We start from the raw sequence: 19086 nt of genomic DNA, 5'->3' as shown, positions 1-19086 counted from the left end.
GAATGCTTAAACCTATCCAAGCGATTCTGAGATTGTTTTTTCGTGACACATTGGGCTTCATGTTCGTGGTAAAATTTGGTCGATATATTCAGTGTTTATTGGTGAAAAATTGCAAAATTTAGAGAAAATTTTGAAAAAATAGCATTTTTCAGAATTTAAATGCATCTGCTTGTAAAACAGACGGTTATACCACCCAAAATAGTTACTAGTTCACATTTCCCATATGTCTACTTTAGATTGGCATAGTTTTTTGAACATTCTTTTATTTTTCTTGGACGTTGCAAGGCTTAGAACTTAACTCCTTAATGACCGGGCATGTTTGTACCTTAATGACCAAGCCAGATTTGTCAAATCTGGTATGTCTGACTTTATCAGAGAATAACTCTGTGAAAGTTTTGAATATCCAAGTAATTCTGACATTGTTTTTTCGTCACATGTTGTACTTTATTTTAGTGGTAAAAGTAGACTGATACGATTTGCGGAAATTAATAAAAAAATAGAGAAATTGAAGAAATTTTGTAAAAATGATCATTTTTCCCTATTTTTAACTGCAATATGTCACATATGTACACACATACTGCACAATTTTTTTAATTAAATATATATTTCCATCTCTTTACTCTATTTTGGCAGCACTTTTGAAAAAAAAAATTTTTTTGGAGCAATTTGGAAGACTTACAAATTTAGTAATAATTTTATACATTTTGAAGTACATTTTGTTTTCCTGCACCAAGCCAGGTTTTCAGAGGCTCATAGCTGTCAGAATGGTGGAAACCCCCACAAGTGACCCCATTTTGAAAACTACACCCCTTAAGGTATTTATTAAGGGGTGTTGTAAGTATTTTGACCCCACAGTTTTTTTGTAAGAATTCATGCAAAGCAGGCGTAATAAAATTAAATTTCACTTTTTTCATAAAAGTATCACTTTGAAGACCGATTTCTGTGTAAAGTGACCATGAGAATGAAGAAACACACCCCAAAATCTATCACCCTGTTTCTCCTGTTTTCAAAAATTCCCCGATTGTGACCCTAATGCATTGCTTGGACACACGACAGGGCCCGAAAGGGAGGGAGCACCCGGAGGCTTTCAGGACTCATATTTTGCTTGAAAATGTTTTAGGCCCCACTGTACATTTGGAGAGGTTTTGAGCTACCAGAGCGATAGAAACTCCCCATAAACGACCCCATTTAGAAAACTAGACCCCTTAAGGTATTTATCTAGGGGTGTAGTGCGTACTTTGACGCCACAGTTTTTTGCTAAATTTAATGCATAGCAGGTGAAAAAAAAACAAAAAACACTTTTTTCATAAAAGTATCACTTTGAAGACCGATTTCTGTGTAAAGCGACCATGAGAATGAAGAAACACACCCCAAAATATATCACCCTGTTTCTCCTGTTTTCAAAAATGCCCCCATTGTGACCCTAATGCATTGCTTGGACACACGACAGGGCCCGAAAGGGAGGGAGCACCCGGAGGCTTTCAGGACTCCTATTTTGCTTGAAAATGTTTTAGGCCCCACTGTATATTTGGAGAGGCTTTGAGCTGCCAGAACGATAGAAACTCCCCATAAACGACCCCATTTAGAAAACTAGACCCCATAACGTAATTATTTAGGTGTATAGTAATTATTTTGACCCCACAGTTCTTTGCTAAATTTAATGCATATCAGGTGAAAAAGAAAATAATTTAACTTTTTTCATAAAAGTATTTGTTTGAAGACCGATTTCTTTGTAAAGCGAACATGAAAATGAAGAAACACACCCCAAAATCTATCACCCTCTTTCTCCTGTTTTCAAAAATACCCACATTGTGGCCCTAATGCGTTGTTTGGACACACGGCAGGGCCCCAAAAGAAGGGAGCACCCGGAGGCTTTCAGGACTCCTATTTTGCTTGAAAATGTTTTAGGCCCCACTGTACATTTGGAGAGGCTTTGAGCTGCCAGAACGATAGAAACTCCCCATAAACGACCCCATTTCGAAAACTAGACCCCTTAAGGTATTTATCTAGGGGTATAGTTAGCATTTTGACCACACAGGTTTTTCGCTAAATATATTGGCATTAGTCTGTAAAAATTAAAATGTACTTTTTTTCTGAAACAACATAGAAATTTTTATTATTTACAAGGAATAACGAAGAAAATGCACCCCAACATTTGTAAAGCAATGTCTCCCGATTACGACAATACCCCATATGTGGTAATAAACTGCTGTTTGGACCCACAGCAGGGCTCAGAAGGGAAGGAGCGCCATTTGGATTTATGATTTTGCTGGAATGGTTTTCGTTGCCATGTCGCATTTGCAATGCACTGGAGGGACCAAAACAGGGGAAACCCCCCAAAAGTGATCCGATTTTGGAAAAACCTTCAAGGAATTTTTCTAGGGGTATAGTGAGCATTTACACCCCACGGGTCTTTTGCAGAGTTTATTAGAATTAGGGCGCGAAAATTAATATCAAAATTTTTTCCACTAAAATGTTGAATTTTCTCATTTTCACAAGGGATAAAGGAGGAAAAAAACAAACATTTTTTATAAAGCAATTTCTCCCGAGTACGGAAATACCCCACATGGGGTCATACGGTTTTTCATTAGAAATGAATTAACCCTTTCAGGACTGATCCAGTTTTTGCTTTCTTATTTTAGATTTTCCCTCCCCGCTTTCCAAGAGCCATAACTTTTTTATTTTTCCATCAATAGGGCGGTGTGCGGGCTTATTTCTTGCGGGAGGAGCTGCAGTTTTTATTGGTACCATTTTTTGGTACATAAAAAGTGATTCAAAAGTTGTATTACATTTTTCTTTTAGAGCGAAGGTGACAAAAAAAAACTGAGATTTTGGCGGTTTCAATTATTAAATTTTTTTAAGGTGTGCACTGTGCAAATTAAATAATGGTATATTGTAATAGTTCGGACTTTTACGGACGTAGCGATACCAATTTTGTTCATTTTTTTACATTACTTTAGAAGAAAAATGCGAAAAGGTGTTTTGTTTTTTTAACTTTCAAAAAAAAAATCTCACTACTAATAACTATAATTCTTCTACACATTTTATTAATCAATCCGCTTAGGGGACTTGATCCAGCGATCATTGGATCGCTGGTACAATACACTGCAATACTAATGTATTGCAGTGTATTGTTATTCTTACAGGCTTCTGTAACAGCGCGATCGCTGTTCCTGCCCGTTAGTACCGAGGGGGCCTGCTGTAATACACAGCCGACACCCTCAGCGTATGGAGCGGGCTCAGCATGTGAGCCGGCTCCATACATCAACCACCGCACCATGACAGGCAATTAAGTCATAGTGCGCAAAGGGGTTAGTGCACAGCGGATGGTTCAAAGTGAAAATTGCAATTTTCCACTGATATGCCATTTTAGTGCATAATATGTTGTGCCCAGTGTGTGCCACAGAAGACAAATACCTCATAAAACATTAAGCGGGTTCTCTTGGGTATGGCGACGCCGTATGTGTAGGCGCAAACTGCTGCTTGGGGACGCTGCAGGGCTCAGAAGGGAGGGACGCCATTTTGCTTTTGGAGCGCAGATTTTGCTTGGTAGTTTTTCTGTTTTGGGTTTCGCTGGTATTTCAGTTTATAATGTGGGGGCATATGTAATCTGTGCAGGGTACATCAGGGTATATGTAATCTGTGCGGGGTATATCAGGGCATAATAAGAGGGTACAATAATTGGGTAAATAAATAATATTTCATAGATATGTGACTGGTGTCGCACTGATAAATGGCGCCCGATCTTATCCACTTTTGGAACATTTTGCATCGCCATATTCTGAAAGCCAGAACTTTTTTATTTTTTCACCACCGGAGCTGCGAGGGCTTATTTGTTGCAGGACAATCTGTAGTTTTCATTGGTACCATTTTGGGGTACGTGTGATTTTTTTTTTTTATCACTTTTTGTTCAATTTTTTTGCAATCCTGAGCAAAAAACAGGAATTCTGACACCGTTTTTTAGGTTTTCTTTTTGCGGCGCTCACCGTACGCTATAAATGACATTTTTACTTTATTCTGGGGGTTGGTACGATTACGGCGATACCATATGTATATAGGTTTGGTCCTTTTTTTTAGCGTTTGCACAATAAAATGACTTATTTATAAACCCAAAAAATTTCTGTGTCGCCATATTCTGAGAGCCATAATTTTTCTATTTTTTAGTCAAAAAAGCTGTGTAAGGGCTTGTTTTTTGCGGGACGGATAGAAGTTTTTATTGGTACTATTTTTGGGAACATGCGACTTTTTGATCACTTTTTATTCTTTAGTTTGGGAGGGGTGGTGACCAAAAAAATTGCGATTCTGTCGTAGTTTTTTATTGATTTTTTTTGGGGTGTTCATTGTGCGGGAAAAATAACATTATAGTTTTATAGTTGGGGTCGTTACGAATGCGGTGATACCAGATATGTGTACTTTTTTAACGTGTTCATTTTTTTTCTATAATAAAAGTCTTATTATAGGAAAAAAAAGCATTTTCTGTTTATAGAACTTCTAACTTTTATTTTTACACTTTTTTTTAAACATTTTTATTACTTTTTTTTAACTTTTTTAACTTGTCCCACTAGGGGACACTTAGTCTTGCAGCTTTGATCGCTGCTGGAGTACATTACACTACACACGTAGTGTGATGTACTCCAACTGTCATTGTGACGTGACTGTCACACTGACAGGAAGCAGAGGAGGAACGGCCGGAGGCTGTTCCTCCGAGGCTTCCGTGCATGGCAACCCGGAGGTCATTATCTGACCTCCGATTGCCGTGACAAGCATCGGTAGCCCCCACGATCACTTCGTGGGGGCTGCCGATGTGCTTCAAACCACTTAAATGCGGCGACGGCAATCCGTCGCCGCACTTAAGGGGTTAACTGCCGAAAGCAGCGGCGATGGTCCGCTGTCCGGCAAGACTGATGTCTCAGCTGTCTAGGACAGCTGTCAGCGCGGGTCTGTCACTCTGTGTTTACACAGAGTGACAGTTTGAAATGCGGACGAAAATGCACGTCCTGGAGCGGGAACTAGCAGCCGACCAGGACGTGCATTTTCGTCCTTGGTCGTGAAAGGGTTAAACGGCAATTTCTCATATTTTTAAGAAAATTTCAAAAGCCTTTTTTTTAAGGTAATTCTTCAGTTCTGAAGAGGCTTTGAGGGGCCTATGTATTAGAAACCCTGATAAAACACCCCATTTTAAAAGCTAGACCCCTCAAAGTATTCAAAACAGCATTTAGAAAGTTTTTTTTAACCCTTCAGGCATTTCGCAAGAATTAAAGCAAAGTGGAGGTGAAATTTGCAAATTTCATTTTTCTTGCTGAATTTCAATTTTATTCCATTTTTTTTCTGTAACACGGAAGGTTTTACCAGAGAAACACTACTAAATATGTATTGTCCAGATTCTGCAGTTTTTAGAAATGTCCCATATGTGTCTCTAGTGCGCTCGTGGACTAAAACACAAGCCCCAGAAGCAAAGAAGCACCTAGTGCATTCTGAGGCCTCTTTTTTTATTAGAATATATTTTCGGTAGAATGCCAGGTTTGAAGAGGTGTTGAGGTGTCAAAACAGTAGGAATCCCCGAATAGTGACCCCATTTTGGAAACTACACCCCTCAAGGAATTCATTTATGGTTGTTGTTACCATTTTGACCGCACAGTTTTTTCACAGCACCTATTTGAATTGGGCTGTGAAATTAAAAAAATTTCACTTTTTCCAATAAGATGTCATTTGTGATCAAAATGTATTATTTTCACAGGGAACAAAATACCCCATTTTGTTGCCCAATTTGTCCTTAGTGCGGCAATACCCCATTTGTGGTGATAAACTGCCGTTTGGGCCCATGGGAGGGCTCAGAATGAAAGGAGCGCTATGTGTTTGTTGGAGTCCAGATTTTGCTGGATTGGTTTTCGGGTGCCATGTTGCATTTGCAGAGCCCCAGAGTTATCAAAGCAATGGAATCCCACCAGAAGTGACCCCATTTTGGAAACTACACCCCTCAAGGAATTCAAATATGGTTGTTGTTACAATTTTGACCGCACAGTTTTTTCACAGCACCTATTTGAATTGGGCTGTGAAATGAAAAAAATGTCATTTTTTCCAATAAGATGTAATTTTTTATCAAAATTTCTTATTTTCACAGGGAACAAAATACCCAATTTTGTTGCCCAATTTCTCCTGAGTGCAGCAATACCCCATTTGTGGCGATAAACTGCCGTTTGGGCCCATGGGAGGGCTCAGAAGGAAAAGAGCGCTATTTGTTCCTTGGAGTCCAGATTTTGCTGGATTGGGTTTCGGGTGCCATGTCGCATTTGCAGAGCCCCAGAGGTATCAAAGCAATGGAAACCCATCAGAAGTGAACCCCTTTTGGAAACTACACCCCTCAAGGAATTCATTTATGGGTGTTGTGACCATTTTGACCCCATAGTTTTTTCACAGAACTTATTTGAATTGGGCTGGGAATTAAAACAAAATGAATTTTTTCCAATAATATGTAGTTTTGGCTGAAAATTTCTTATTTTCACAAGAAATAAAATACCCCATTCTGTTGTGCAAGTTGTCCTGAGTGCAGCAATACCCCATTTGTGGTGATAAACTGCCGTTTGGGCCCATGGGAGGGCTCAGAACGAAAAGACCACCATTTAGCCTACTGGGGATTTTCTGGTGCGAAGTCATGTATGCAGAAGCCCCAGTACAGTTGAAACCCGCAAGAAGTGACCCCGTTTTAAAAACTACACCCTTAAGGCGTTCATCTAGAGGTGTAGTGAGCATTTTGACCGGAGACATACACCCCATAAACTGTAATGTGGGTTCTCCCGGGTATGGCAATACCCTCAATGTGGCTGTTATCAGCTGCTTGGGCACACAGCAGGGTTTAGAAGGGAAAGATAAGGGGGGATAAGCTGTGCGGAGTACATGAGGGTAAGTAAAATTGGGGTAAATTATAAATCAAGGGATGTATGATAAATTTTAAAACACTCTTTCATACAGAGCTCTGGTTTTTCGGGACACGCGTTACATTGATATATTGTGTCCTCCCTTATCCCCCTCTTATAGCAGACTTTGCACCTCTTTTGACTTTTTCCCTTCTTGCCAGTTTGGGGAACTTCTCCTGGAAAGTTTTGCCCTTGTACAATGCGTGTGGCCTCGCTTCCAGAAGTACTAGGTGCCCCCCCCCCCCTTCCTGGTCCCTAAAGATTAGGTTCTTGATAACCACCTCTTGAAATTCCAGGAAAGTTCCCCTCTGGCCTGTACATCGGCATAGCACGTACACATTGTACAATGCCATCTGTATGATGTGCCCGGCCAGCTTGTTATACCACACCGCATGGCGCTGTAGGGCTTCAGGACTTGATCTGACGAGTACACCCCTCCCATGTACATATTGTAGTCCAGGATGCAATCTGGTTTGGGGGTCTCTGTACTGGTACCTCGTACAGGTACATGGGTACTGGTGTGACATCTCTCTTGTCCTTGTACTTGACACACAATATGTTGCTGCTGGATTGTGCCCTGCTCTCACCCCTTCTTGTTTGCCCTGCAGAGTCTTAGGGAGGCCTCTCAGATTTCTTCTAGCAGTGCCGCATGCCACAGGACTGGAAGCGAGGCAGTTGAAGAGTGGGACGCCGGTATAAAAATTATCCAGGTAGAGGTGGTAACCCTGGTCCAGCACTGGGTGCACCAAATCCCACACAATTTTTGCGTTAACTCCCAGTAAGGGGGACCATTCTGGGGGCTGAATACTGCTGTCCTTCCCTTCATATATCCTAAATCTGTAGGTATACCCTGATGCACTCTCGTACAGCTCATACATCTTCACGCCATACCTTGCCTTCTTACCCGGCAGGTACTCGCGGAATTGAACCCTCCCTTTAAAATCTAACAAGGACTCATCAATAGAAATACACTTCTCGGGGGTGAATGCTTGGGAAAACCGTGCACTGAAACGGTCTAATAGGGGTCTCCGTTTATACAAACTGTCAAAACTGGGGTCATCTCGGGGTGGGCACGGCTCATTATCAGTATAATGTAAGAAGCGAAGTATTGCCTAATTTATTTATTTTTTTAGGTTCTAGTTCAGTTCTGAAGTTGCTTTGAGGGACCCATATATTAGAAACTCCTATGAAACACCCCATTTTAGAAACTACACCCCTCAAAGTATTCACAACAGCATTTAGAAAGTTTATGAACCCTTTAGGTGTTTCACAGAAATTTAGAGCAAAGTAGAGGTGAAATTTACAATTTTTTTTTTGTCAGAAAATCCTCTTTATACCATTTTTTTTATAACACAAAAGGATTTACCAGAGAAACGCAACCCAATACTTATTGCCCAGATTCTGCAGTTCTGAAAAATATCCCACATGTGGCCCTAGTGCGGTAATGGACTGAAGGAGCGGCCTCAGAAGCAAAGGAGCACCTAGTGGATTTTGAGGCCTCCTTTTTATTAGGCACCATGTCCGGTTTGAAGAGGTCTTGTGGTGCCAAAACAGTGGAAAACTCCCAAAAGTGACCCCATTTTGAAAACTGGACCCCTTGAGGAATTCATTGCAGTTTTCATGGGGTGCATGTGACTTTTTGATCAGTTTTTATTCTATTTTTAAGTGGCGCGGTGACTAGAAAACAGCAATTCTACTATTGTTTTTTTATTCTTTTTTTTTTTTACAGCGTGCACCGTGCGCTATAAATGACATTCACTTTATTCTGCGGGGCAATACGATTACGGCGATAACATATGTTTATATTTTTTTTATGTCCTATGGCGTTTGCACAATAAAATACTTTTTGTAAAAAATCATTCACTTTTGGTGTTACCTTATTCTAAGCGCCATAACGTTTTTATTTTTCCATCAAGAAAGCCGTGCGAGGACTTATTTTTCGCGTAACGAACTGTAGTTTCCATCAGTACCATTTTTAGGTACATGCGACTTTTTGATCTCTTTTTATTCCATTTTTTGGGAGGTCAAGTGACCAAACAATTGTGATTCTGGTACGGTTTATTATGATTTTCTTTTACGGCGTTCACCGCGCGGGATAAATAATTAAATAATTTTGTAGTTCAGGCCGTTACGGACGCGGCGATACCAATTATGTATAGTTTATTTGTTTGTTTATATATTTTTATTAATAATAAAGGACTGATAAGGGAAAAGGGGGGATTTTTACGTTTATTACTTTTAAAACTTTTATTTTCTTATTTTTACACATCTTTTTTTAACTTTATTACTTTGTCCCACTAGGGGACTTGAGGGCAGGAGGCCCTGATCACTATTCTAATACACTGCACTACATGCGTACTGCAGTGTATTAGAGCTGTCAGCTACTCACTGACAGCAAGCATAGTGGGTCCTGACTTCGTCAGGACCCACTAGGCTTCCGTCGATGGCAGAGCCGGACGCCATTGTTTGGTGTCCGGTTGCCATAGCCACCATCGCCAGCCGCTATCGTGTAGCAGGCTGGCGATTGTAACTTAACCCATAAAAAGCCGTGATCTCTATTGAACACGGCTTTTCAGGGGTTAATCAGCGGGGACACAGTGATCGGTCCCCGCTGTAGGAGCTGCGGCAGCTGCTGTACGAGACAGCAGCTGTCACAGCTCCTGCATTTGTCGGGAGGACGGCCGAAATGGCCGTTACTCCCGCAACGTACTATTCTGTCGCTGAGCGCGAACGTATTGGTTAGCGCAACGGAATAGTACGTCGCTGAGCGGGAAGGGGTTAATATTGAATTAATTTATATGAGTGCTATTTAGTGCTGAGGGCCCCATAGGGTATATATTTTATTTAGCAAGTGTTCTCCATGGTCTCATTCAGCCCCTCCGGAGAGAGACTGCAAAATTTGTAAATCCAAAAGGATTCCCTATTTTTCAAAAGTGAGAATCTGTTAGTGGCCTCGAGGCGAATTTGTTCTAGTGGTGTAATCTTCACCTCAAAGCGTCTCCCATGAAATTGATGCAGATGCCTAGAAACGCTGTGTTTTATAAAATGAATATTTGTGTTAGATCTGTGTTTGTTTATCCTGGTTCTCAGCATTTGTTTGGTCCTACCAATATATTGTAGTCCACATGTGCATTCCAAGAGGTATACCACGAAATTTGACGCACAGTTTAGAAAATGTTTAATAGTGAATACTTCTCCCGTTATAGTGCACTTGTCCGTCAGCTGTCTGTGTTGAATATTATCGCAGCACTGACACCTAGATGTATTACATCTGTAGGACCCTGTTATCTTAGGGAGAAAGCTAATTCCTGTGTTTTCCTTCCCTTTTACATCTCTGTCTACTAGTGGCAAGTATATTTTTGATATTTCTACCCCTTCGATATGTGAAGTTCGGCTTGTTTGGTAGGAACGTTTTTAGCACAGGTTTATTTGACAGCACACTCCAATGTTTGGTTAGGAAGTTCCTTATCGTCCTATGACCACTATTAAAATCTGTGATGAATTAAAATTTTCTTTTGTTCGTTATGACCGAGGTCCTCTCTTTTTATTTATTTAATAGGAGTATTTGCGTAATTTACGATACGCTGACTGAACCAGCTCACGAGGGTATTTTTTCTCATAAAATCTTTTTTTGGGGATACTAGCTTGCGGTTTAAAAGTTTTTATGGAACTGCAATTTGTACACAATACACGCCCAGTTGGTAAAACGAGAAAACACGCCCAGTTGTCCATTTGAAAAGCTCATTTGCATAAATATAAAATTGCTCATAACTTGGGCAAAAATTATCGTTTTTCAAAATAAAAAACTTTGCTGTTATCTACATTGCAGCGCCCATCACATTCAATAGGAGATAGGGATTTGATAATCTGGTGACAGAGCCTCTTTAAATCTTTTCAGTTCTCCTAATTTAAATTATTTTTGTTTTTTAGGGAGTCTTTGGGCGTTGTTGTGCATAAAGATTCTAAATGGCATCAGCAGTGGAAGGAGTTTAAAGACAACAATGTCGTTTTTAATAGTAAGTACACAGTGTTAAATGCTTCTGTTTCATAAAATGTCCACTAAGTATCATTAGACTGGAATAACACATGCTGATTTTGTCCAATAAGAAACGCCAAAGCACTGGACTCCAGAAGATTTGCAAATAAGTGATGTCTTTATTCCACCATCTGACAATACAAATGTGGATAAAGGATAGGTGACATTTCGGCAAATCACTGGCCTTTCTTAACCCCTTCGCGCTCAGCGACGTAATATTCCGTCGCGCTAACAAATACGTTCGCGCTCAGCGACGGAATATTACGTCGCGGGAGTAACGGCCATTTCGGCCGTCCTCCCGACGCATGCAGGAGCTGTGACAGCTGCTGTCTCGTACATCAGCTGCCGCAGCTCCTACATCGGGGACCGATCGCTGTGTCCCCGCTGATTAACCCCTGAAAAGCCGTGTTCAATAGTGATCACGGTTTTTTCGGGGTTAAGCTACAATGGTGACTATGGCAACCGGACACCAAACAATGGCGTCCGGCTATGCCATCGACGGAAGCCTAGTGGGTCCTGACGAAGTCAGGACCCACTATGCTTGCTGTCAGTGAGTAGCTGACAGCTCTAATACACTGCACTACGCATGTAGTGCAGTGTATTAGAATAGCGATCAGGGCCTCCTGCCCTCAAGTCCCCTAGTGGGACAAAGTAATAAAGTAAAAAAAAAGTTAAAAAAAGATGTGTAAAAATAAGAAAATAAAAGTTTTAAAAGTAAAAATCCCCCTTTTTCCCTGATCTGTCCTTTATTGTTAATAAAAATAGATAAATAAACAAATAAACTATACATAATTGGTATCGCCGCGTCCGTAACGGCCTGAACTACAAAATTATTTTGTTATTTATCCCGCGCGGTGAACGCCGTAAAAGAAAATAATAATAAACCGTACCAGAATCACAATTGTTTGGTCACTTCACCTCCCAAAAAATGGAATAAAAAGAGATCAAAAAGTCGCATGTACCTAAAAATGGTACTGAACGAAACTACAGTTCGTTATGCAAAAAAGAAGTCCTCGCACGGCTTTATTGATGGAAAAATAAAAAAAGTTATGGCTCTAAGAATAAGGTAACACAAAAAGTAAATAATTTTTTACAAAACGTATTTCATTGTGCAAAAGCCATAAGACATTAAAAAAACTATAAACATCTGGTATCGCCGTAATCGTATCGCCCCGCAGAATAAAGTGAATATGTCATTTATAGCGCACGGTGAACGCTGTAAAAAAAATTTAATAAAAAAACAATAGTAGAATTGCGTGTTTTTTAGTCACCACGCCACTTAAAAATAGAATAAAAATTGATCAAAAAGTCACATGCACCCCATGAAAACTGCAATAAATTCCTCAAGGGGTCTAGTTTCCAAAATAGGGTTACTTTTGGGGGTTTCCACGGTTTTGGAACCACAAGACCTCTTCAAACCGGACATGGTGCCTAATAAAAAGGAGGGCTCAAAATCCACTAGGTCCTCCTTTGCTTCGGAGGCCGGTGCTTCAGTCCATTACCGCCCGAGGGCAACATGTGGGATATTTCTCAAAACTGCAGAATCTGGGCAATAAGTATTGAGTTGCAGTTCTCTGATAAAACCTTTTGTGTTATAAAAAAAATGGTATAAAAAGGATTTTCTGACAAAAAAAAATATGTAAATTTCACCTCTACTTTGCTCTAAATTCCCATGAAACACCTAAAGGGTTCATAAACTTTCTAAATGCTGTTGTGAATACTTTGAGGGGTGTAGTTTCTAAAATGGGGTGTTTCATAGGGGTTTCTAATATATAGGACCCTCAAAGCAACTTCAGAACTGAACTAGAACCTAAAAAAATTAATAAATTAGGCAATACTTAGCGTCTTACATTATACTGATAATGAGCCGTGCCCACCCCGAGATGACCCCAGTTTTGACAGTTTGTATAAGCGGAGACCCCTATTAGACCTTTTCAGTGCCCGGTTTTCCCAATCATACACCCTGAGACGTGTATTTCTATTGATGAGTCCTCGGTAGATTTTAAAGGGAGGGTTCAATTCCGCGAGTACCTGCCGGGTAAGAAGGCAAGGTATGGCGTGAAGATGTATAAGCTGTGCGACAGTTCATCAGGGTATACCTAGAAATTTAGGATATATAAAGGGAAGGACACCAGTATTCAGCCCCAGAATGCCCCTTACTGTGAGTTAATGCAAAAATTGTGGGGGATTTGGTGCACCCACTGCTGAACCAGGGTTACCACCTCTACCTGGATAATTTTTATACCAGCGTCCCACTCTTCAACTGCCTCTACCTGGATAATTTTTATACCAGCGTCCCACTCTTCAACTGCCTCGCTTCCAGTCCTACGGCATGCGGCACTGCTAGAAGAAATCTGAGAGGCCTCCCTAAGACTGCTTGGGCAAACAAGAAGGGGTGAGACAGGGCACAATCTAGCAGCAACATATTGTGTGTCAAGTACAAGGACAAGAGAGATGTCACACCAGTACCCATGTACCTGTACGAGGTACCAGTACAAAGACCCCCAAACCAGACTGCATCCTGGACTACAATAGGTACATGGGAGGGGTGGACTTGTCAGATCAAGTCCTGAAGCCCTACAGCGCCATGCGGTGTGGTATAAGAAGCTGGCCATGCACATCATACCGATGGCTTTGTACAATGTGTACGTGCAACGTCGATGTACAGGCCAGAGGGGAACTTTCCTGGAATTTCAAGAGGTGGTTATCAAGAACCTAATCTTTAGGGACCAGGAAGGGGGGGGCACCCAGTACTACTGGAAGCGGGGCCACACGCATCGTACCAGGGCAACACTTTCCAGGAGAAGTTCCCCAAACTGGCAAGAAGGGAAAAAGTCAAATGAGGTGCGAAGTCTGCTATAAGAGGGGGATAAGGGAGGACACAATATATTAATATGACGCGTGTCCTGAAAAACCAGAGCTCTGTATGAAAGTGTTTTCAAATTTATCAACATCCCTTGGTTTATAATTTACCCCAATTTTACTTACCCTGATGTACTCCGCACAGCTTACCCCCCTCATCTTTCCCTTCTGAGCCCTGCTGTGTGCCCAGGCAGCTGATAACAGCCACATGTAGGGTGTTGCCGTACCCGTGAGAACCAACATTACAGTTTATGGGGTGTATGTCTCCGGTCAAAATGCTCACTACACCTCTAGATGAATGCCTTAAAGAGGCTCTGTCACCAGATTTTGCAACCCCTATCTGCTATTGCAGCAGATAGGCGCTGCTATGTAGATTACAGTAACGTTTTTATTTTTTAAAAACGAGCATTTTTGGCCAAGTTATGGCCATTTTTGTATTTATGCAAATGAGGCTTGCAAAAGTACAACTGGGCGTGTTGAAAAGTAAAAGTACAACTGGGCGTGTATTATGTGCGTACATCGGGGCGTGTTTACTACTTTTACTAGCTGGGCGTTCTGATGAGAAGTATCATCCACTTCTCTTCAGAACGCCCAGCTTCTGGCAGTGCAGATCTGTGACATCACTCACAGGTCCTGCATCGTGTCGGCCACATCGGCACCAGAGGCTACAGTTGATTCTGCAGCAGCATCAGCGTTTGCAGGTAAGTAGCTAAATCGATTTACCTGCAAACGCCGATGGTGCTGCAGAATCATCTGTAGCCTCTGGTGCCGGCTCGTCTGACACGATGCAGGACCTGTGAGTGACGACACAGCGTGATCTCTCGAGAACACGGCTGTATTTGCACTGCCAGAAGCTGGGCGTTCTGAAGAGAAGTGGATGATACTTCTCATCAGAACGCCCAGCTAGTAAAAGTAGTAAACACGCCCCGATGTACGCACATAATACACGCCCAGTTGTACTTTTACTTTTCAACACGCCCAGTTGTACTTTTGCAAGCCTCATTTGCATAAATACAAAAATGGCCATAACTTGGCCAAAAATGCTCATTTTTTAAAAATAAAAACGTTACTGTAATCTACATTGCAGCGCCTACCTGCTGCAATAGCAGATAGGGGTTGCAAAATCTGGTGACAGAGCCTCTTTAAGGGTGTAGTTTTTAAAACGGGGTCACTTCTTGCGGGTTTCAACTGTACTGGTACCTCAGGGTCTTCTGCATACATGACTTCGCACCAGAAAATCCCCAGTAGGCCAAATGGTGGTCCTTTCGTTCTGAGCCCTCCCATGGGCCCAAACGGCAGTTTATCGCCACAAATGGGGAATTGCTGCACTCAGGGCAAATTGCGCAACAGAATGGGGTATTTTATTTCTTTTGAAAATAAGAAATTTTCAGCCAAAACTACATATTATTGGAAAAAATTAATTTTGTTTTAATTCCCATCCCAATTCAAATAAGTTGTGTGAAAAAACTATGGGGTCATAATGGTCACAACACCCATAAATGAATTCCTTGATAGGTGTAGTTTCCAAAATGGGGTCACTTCTCGTGGGTTTCCATAGCTTTGATACCTCTGGGGCTCTGCAAATGCGACATGGCACCGGAAAACCAATCCAGCAAAATCTGGACTCCAAAGAACAAATAGCGCTCCTTTCCTTCTGAGCCCTCCCATGGGCCCAAACGGCAGTTTATCACCACAAATGGGGTGTTGCCGCACTCAGGACAAATTGGGCAACAAAATGTAGTATTTTATTTCTTGTGAAAATAAGAATTTTTGAGCTAAAACTACATATTATTGGAAAAAATATTTTTTTTTTAAATTCCCAGCCCAATTCAAATAAGTTCTGTGAAGAAACTATGGTGTCTAAATGGTCACATTACCCATAAATGAATTCCTTGAGGGGTTTTAGTTTCCAAAATGGGGTCACTTCTGTGAGTTTCCATTGCTTTGATACCTCTGGGGCTCTGCAAATGCGACATGGCACCCGAAAACCAATCCAGCAAAATCTGGACTCCAACAAACACAAAGCGCTCCTTTCCTTCTGAGCCCTCCCATGGGCCCAAAAGGCAGTTTATCACCACAAATGGGGTATTGCCGCACTAAGGACAAATTGGGCAACAAAATGGGGTATTTTGTTCCCTGTGAAAATAATAAATTTTGTTCACAAATGACATCTTATTGGAAAAAATTACATTTTTTTAATTTCACAGCCCAATTCAAGTAGGTGCTGTGAAAAAACTGTGCGGTCAAAATGGTGACAACAACCATAAATGAATTCCTTGAGGGGTGCAGTTTCCAAAATGGGGTCACTATTGGGGGATTCCTACTGTTTTGGCACCTCAACACCTCTTCAAACCTGGCATGCTGCCTAAAATATATTCTAATAAAAAAAGAGGCCTCAAAATGCACTAGGTGCTTCTTTGCTTCTAGGGCTTGTGTTTTAGTCCACGAGCGCACTAGAGCCACATGTGGGACATTTCTAAAAACTGCAGAATCTGGACAATACATATTTAGTAGTATTTCTATGGTAAAACCTTCTGTGTTACAGAAAAAAATTTGAATAATATTTAAATTCAGCAAGAAAAATGAAATTTTTAATTCTTGTGAAATGCCTGAAGGGTTAAAAAAAACTTTCCAGTGCTGTGGTGTTTCTTGTTTGAGATTGCCTGTCGCTGGGAAGTTGATGGAACTGAAACTGCATGGCAATTCCACAAGTGGTGCTGAAGGCTACATACATTTTTTTTTTGTACATGCAATTTTGTGAACCAAACACAGGAGATGATATAAAAAGAAGAAAAAGTATAAAGGAAAGACTTCTGTCTCCTCACTGCTTTATCCACTCCGGTGTTTGACCAAAAAAAAAAAGAAAACGCATCAAAAACTAGATGTAGGATTCCAGCCTTAGGCCAGGAACACACAAACTCTGTATTGATGCAGTTTTTGTGGCAGTTTCTGGCTGTTTATTGAGCCAAAGCCAGACGTGGATCCAAAAAGGAGAGGTATAGAGAAAAGACTGATGCATCTCCTTTCTTTGTGTCCACTTTTGTGTTTGGCTCAAAAAACGGAGCCAAAAACTGCATCAAAACTGTGTGTGTGTGATCCTGGCCTTATGCTGGCATCATGAGATACTGAACTGTTTCTCCTTATAGGGGTTGTACAGGATTAGAAAAGCATGACTGCTTTCTTTCAAAAACATTTTTGTTTTTGGGTTATCTGGTTTTGCAGTTTAGCCCAATTTACTTCGATGGAATGGAGCTTCAATACCAGACGCAACCTATAGACAGGTGTGGTGCTTTTTTGGGAGGACAACAGCCTTGATTTTATAATTCTGGACAACCCCTTTTTAAAGAAAACCAGCAAGAAGTTAAGGGAGTCTACAGGAGCTTGAAAAATGTCTAAATTGGTGTCCTCTTTAAAGTAAAGAAAACGTTGTCTACCCTAAAACCTATAGGTAGCTATCAACCCTGTGCCATTCTCAACCCAAACAGTCTCTTCGAATGTCTCGTGAATTAGAAGAGACACTTATATTTGAACAGATCTGTTTTGGTTTGTTAGACCTTGTCAGCACAGAGCAGGGCCGTCCGGCCAAGGCAGCCATATGGTCCTCCCGGGCCAATTAGTATGTTTGGCACTGAGAATGTTTAGTGGATGGCTTTTATCTTTACATTTAAAGGGAATGTATTGCCTAAATATGTTTGGTTTTTTTTCACGATAAAACTATGTATGGGAGTAGCTATCTTGGCTGAACTGTAGCTCTGAGCTATGAACAGCTCATTGACTTCTGTGTGAGAATGTTGTGAGCTCTGTGACATATGTAGAGATAACCGTGGAGAGGAAGTAAAGTGAGCTCTTCCCATTACCTATTGTCAATGGTGGGGTCCTGTGTTATCTGCCTCCAGCTTTTTAATAAGTGTTAGCTTTTATGTCTGCTGAGAAGTAATTCCTACAAAACAAGAAGCGGCCTGTGTGAAAACTTCCATGTTCACAAAAGATGAATATTGAGTCTTCATTAGTTGATACTTCTTTAATGATAATGTAAAGGATCTGCCAGGCACTGCTTCGGGGTTAATTCCCAGAATTAATCAGTCAACACCTGAGTGTACATCCCTGAGACAGACACCAGCTTCCTCCACTCAGGCTGGCAGGCTTAGGAGTGGGAGAGCCTATCGCAACCTGGCCAGACTCAGCTAGCTCCCGCCCTCGGTCTATTTAAGCCTGCTCTTCCTGTCCATCTGTGCTTGTGAATTCTTTCCTTGAGGTTTCCTGGCCCAGCTACAGCTCCTGCTACTTTTTGATCCTGCTCCATACAGACCCCGGCTTACCGACTACTCTTCTGCTTTTCGCTTTGTACCTCGCACTCTCCTGGCTTGACTCGGCTCGTTCACTACTCTGTTGCTCACGGTGTTTCCGCGAGCAACTGCCCATTTCCCTTGCTTGTATTCCCTTGTTTGTTTGTCGTGTTTGTCATGCACTTACTGAGCGCAGGGACCGCCGCCCAGTTGTACCCCGTCGCCTAGGGCGGGTCGTTGCAAGTAGGCAGGGACAGAGTGGCGGGTAGATTAGGGCTCACTTGTCCGTTTCCCTACCCCCCCCACCATTACAAATTCACAAGCCCTCTGCCTAGTCTACCCTGGTCCCTGACACCATTATGGAACCCCGTGAAACCCTGGCTCAGCAAATGCAGGGTCTCTCCCTACAGGTCCAGGCCCTGGCTCAGAGGGTCAACCAGCCTGATGCTACCTTGGTAGTTCCCCTCACCGCACCCCTTGAACCCCACCTCAAGTTGCCCGACCGGTTCTCAGGTGACCGGAGGGCTTTTCTCTCCTTTCGGGAGAGTTGTAGGCTTTACTTTCGCTTAAAGCCTCACTCCTCAGGTTCTGAGAGCCAGCGGGTGGGTATAATTATGTCCCGGCTCCAGGAAGGGCCCCAAGAGTGGGCCTTCTCCTTGGCTCCTGGCGCCCCTGAACTTTCCTCCGTTGATTGTTTCTTTTCTGCCCTCGGACTTATTTATGACGAGACTGACAGAACTGCCTTTGCCGAGAGTCAGCTGGTGCCCTTACGTCAGGGTAAGAGACCTGTTGAGGAGTATTGCTCTGACTTTAGGAAGTGGTGCGTAGCTTCTCGGTGGAATGACCCTGCCTTAAGGTGCCAGTTTAGGTTGGGTCTGTCGAATGCCCTGAAAGACCTGCTAGTTAGTTATCCCTCTTCTGACTCCTTAGACCAGGTTATGGCTTTAGTGGTACGACTTGACCGACGTCTCAGGGAACGACAACGTGA

The 19086-nt window shown here is 41.8% G+C and overlaps 1 protein-coding gene across 1 annotated transcript in view; it reads left to right on the top strand.

Moving 5' to 3' along the window:
- Nucleotides 1–19086, top strand: part of TIMM44 (translocase of inner mitochondrial membrane 44) — a 116360-nt gene that overhangs the window by 79866 nt on the left and 17408 nt on the right. The window contains exons 7-8 of the mRNA XM_075852569.1: nt 10845–10930; nt 11022–11095. Coding sequence (XP_075708684.1) covers nt 10845–10930; nt 11022–11095 — 160 coding nt within the window. The remainder of the gene's footprint in view (nt 1–10844; nt 10931–11021; nt 11096–19086) is intronic.

This window comes from Rhinoderma darwinii, chromosome 1 (assembly GCF_050947455.1).
Source record: "Rhinoderma darwinii isolate aRhiDar2 chromosome 1, aRhiDar2.hap1, whole genome shotgun sequence".
Classification (NCBI taxonomy): domain Eukaryota; kingdom Metazoa; phylum Chordata; class Amphibia; order Anura; family Rhinodermatidae; genus Rhinoderma; species Rhinoderma darwinii.
This window is presented reverse-complemented; position numbering and strand designations above follow the sequence as displayed.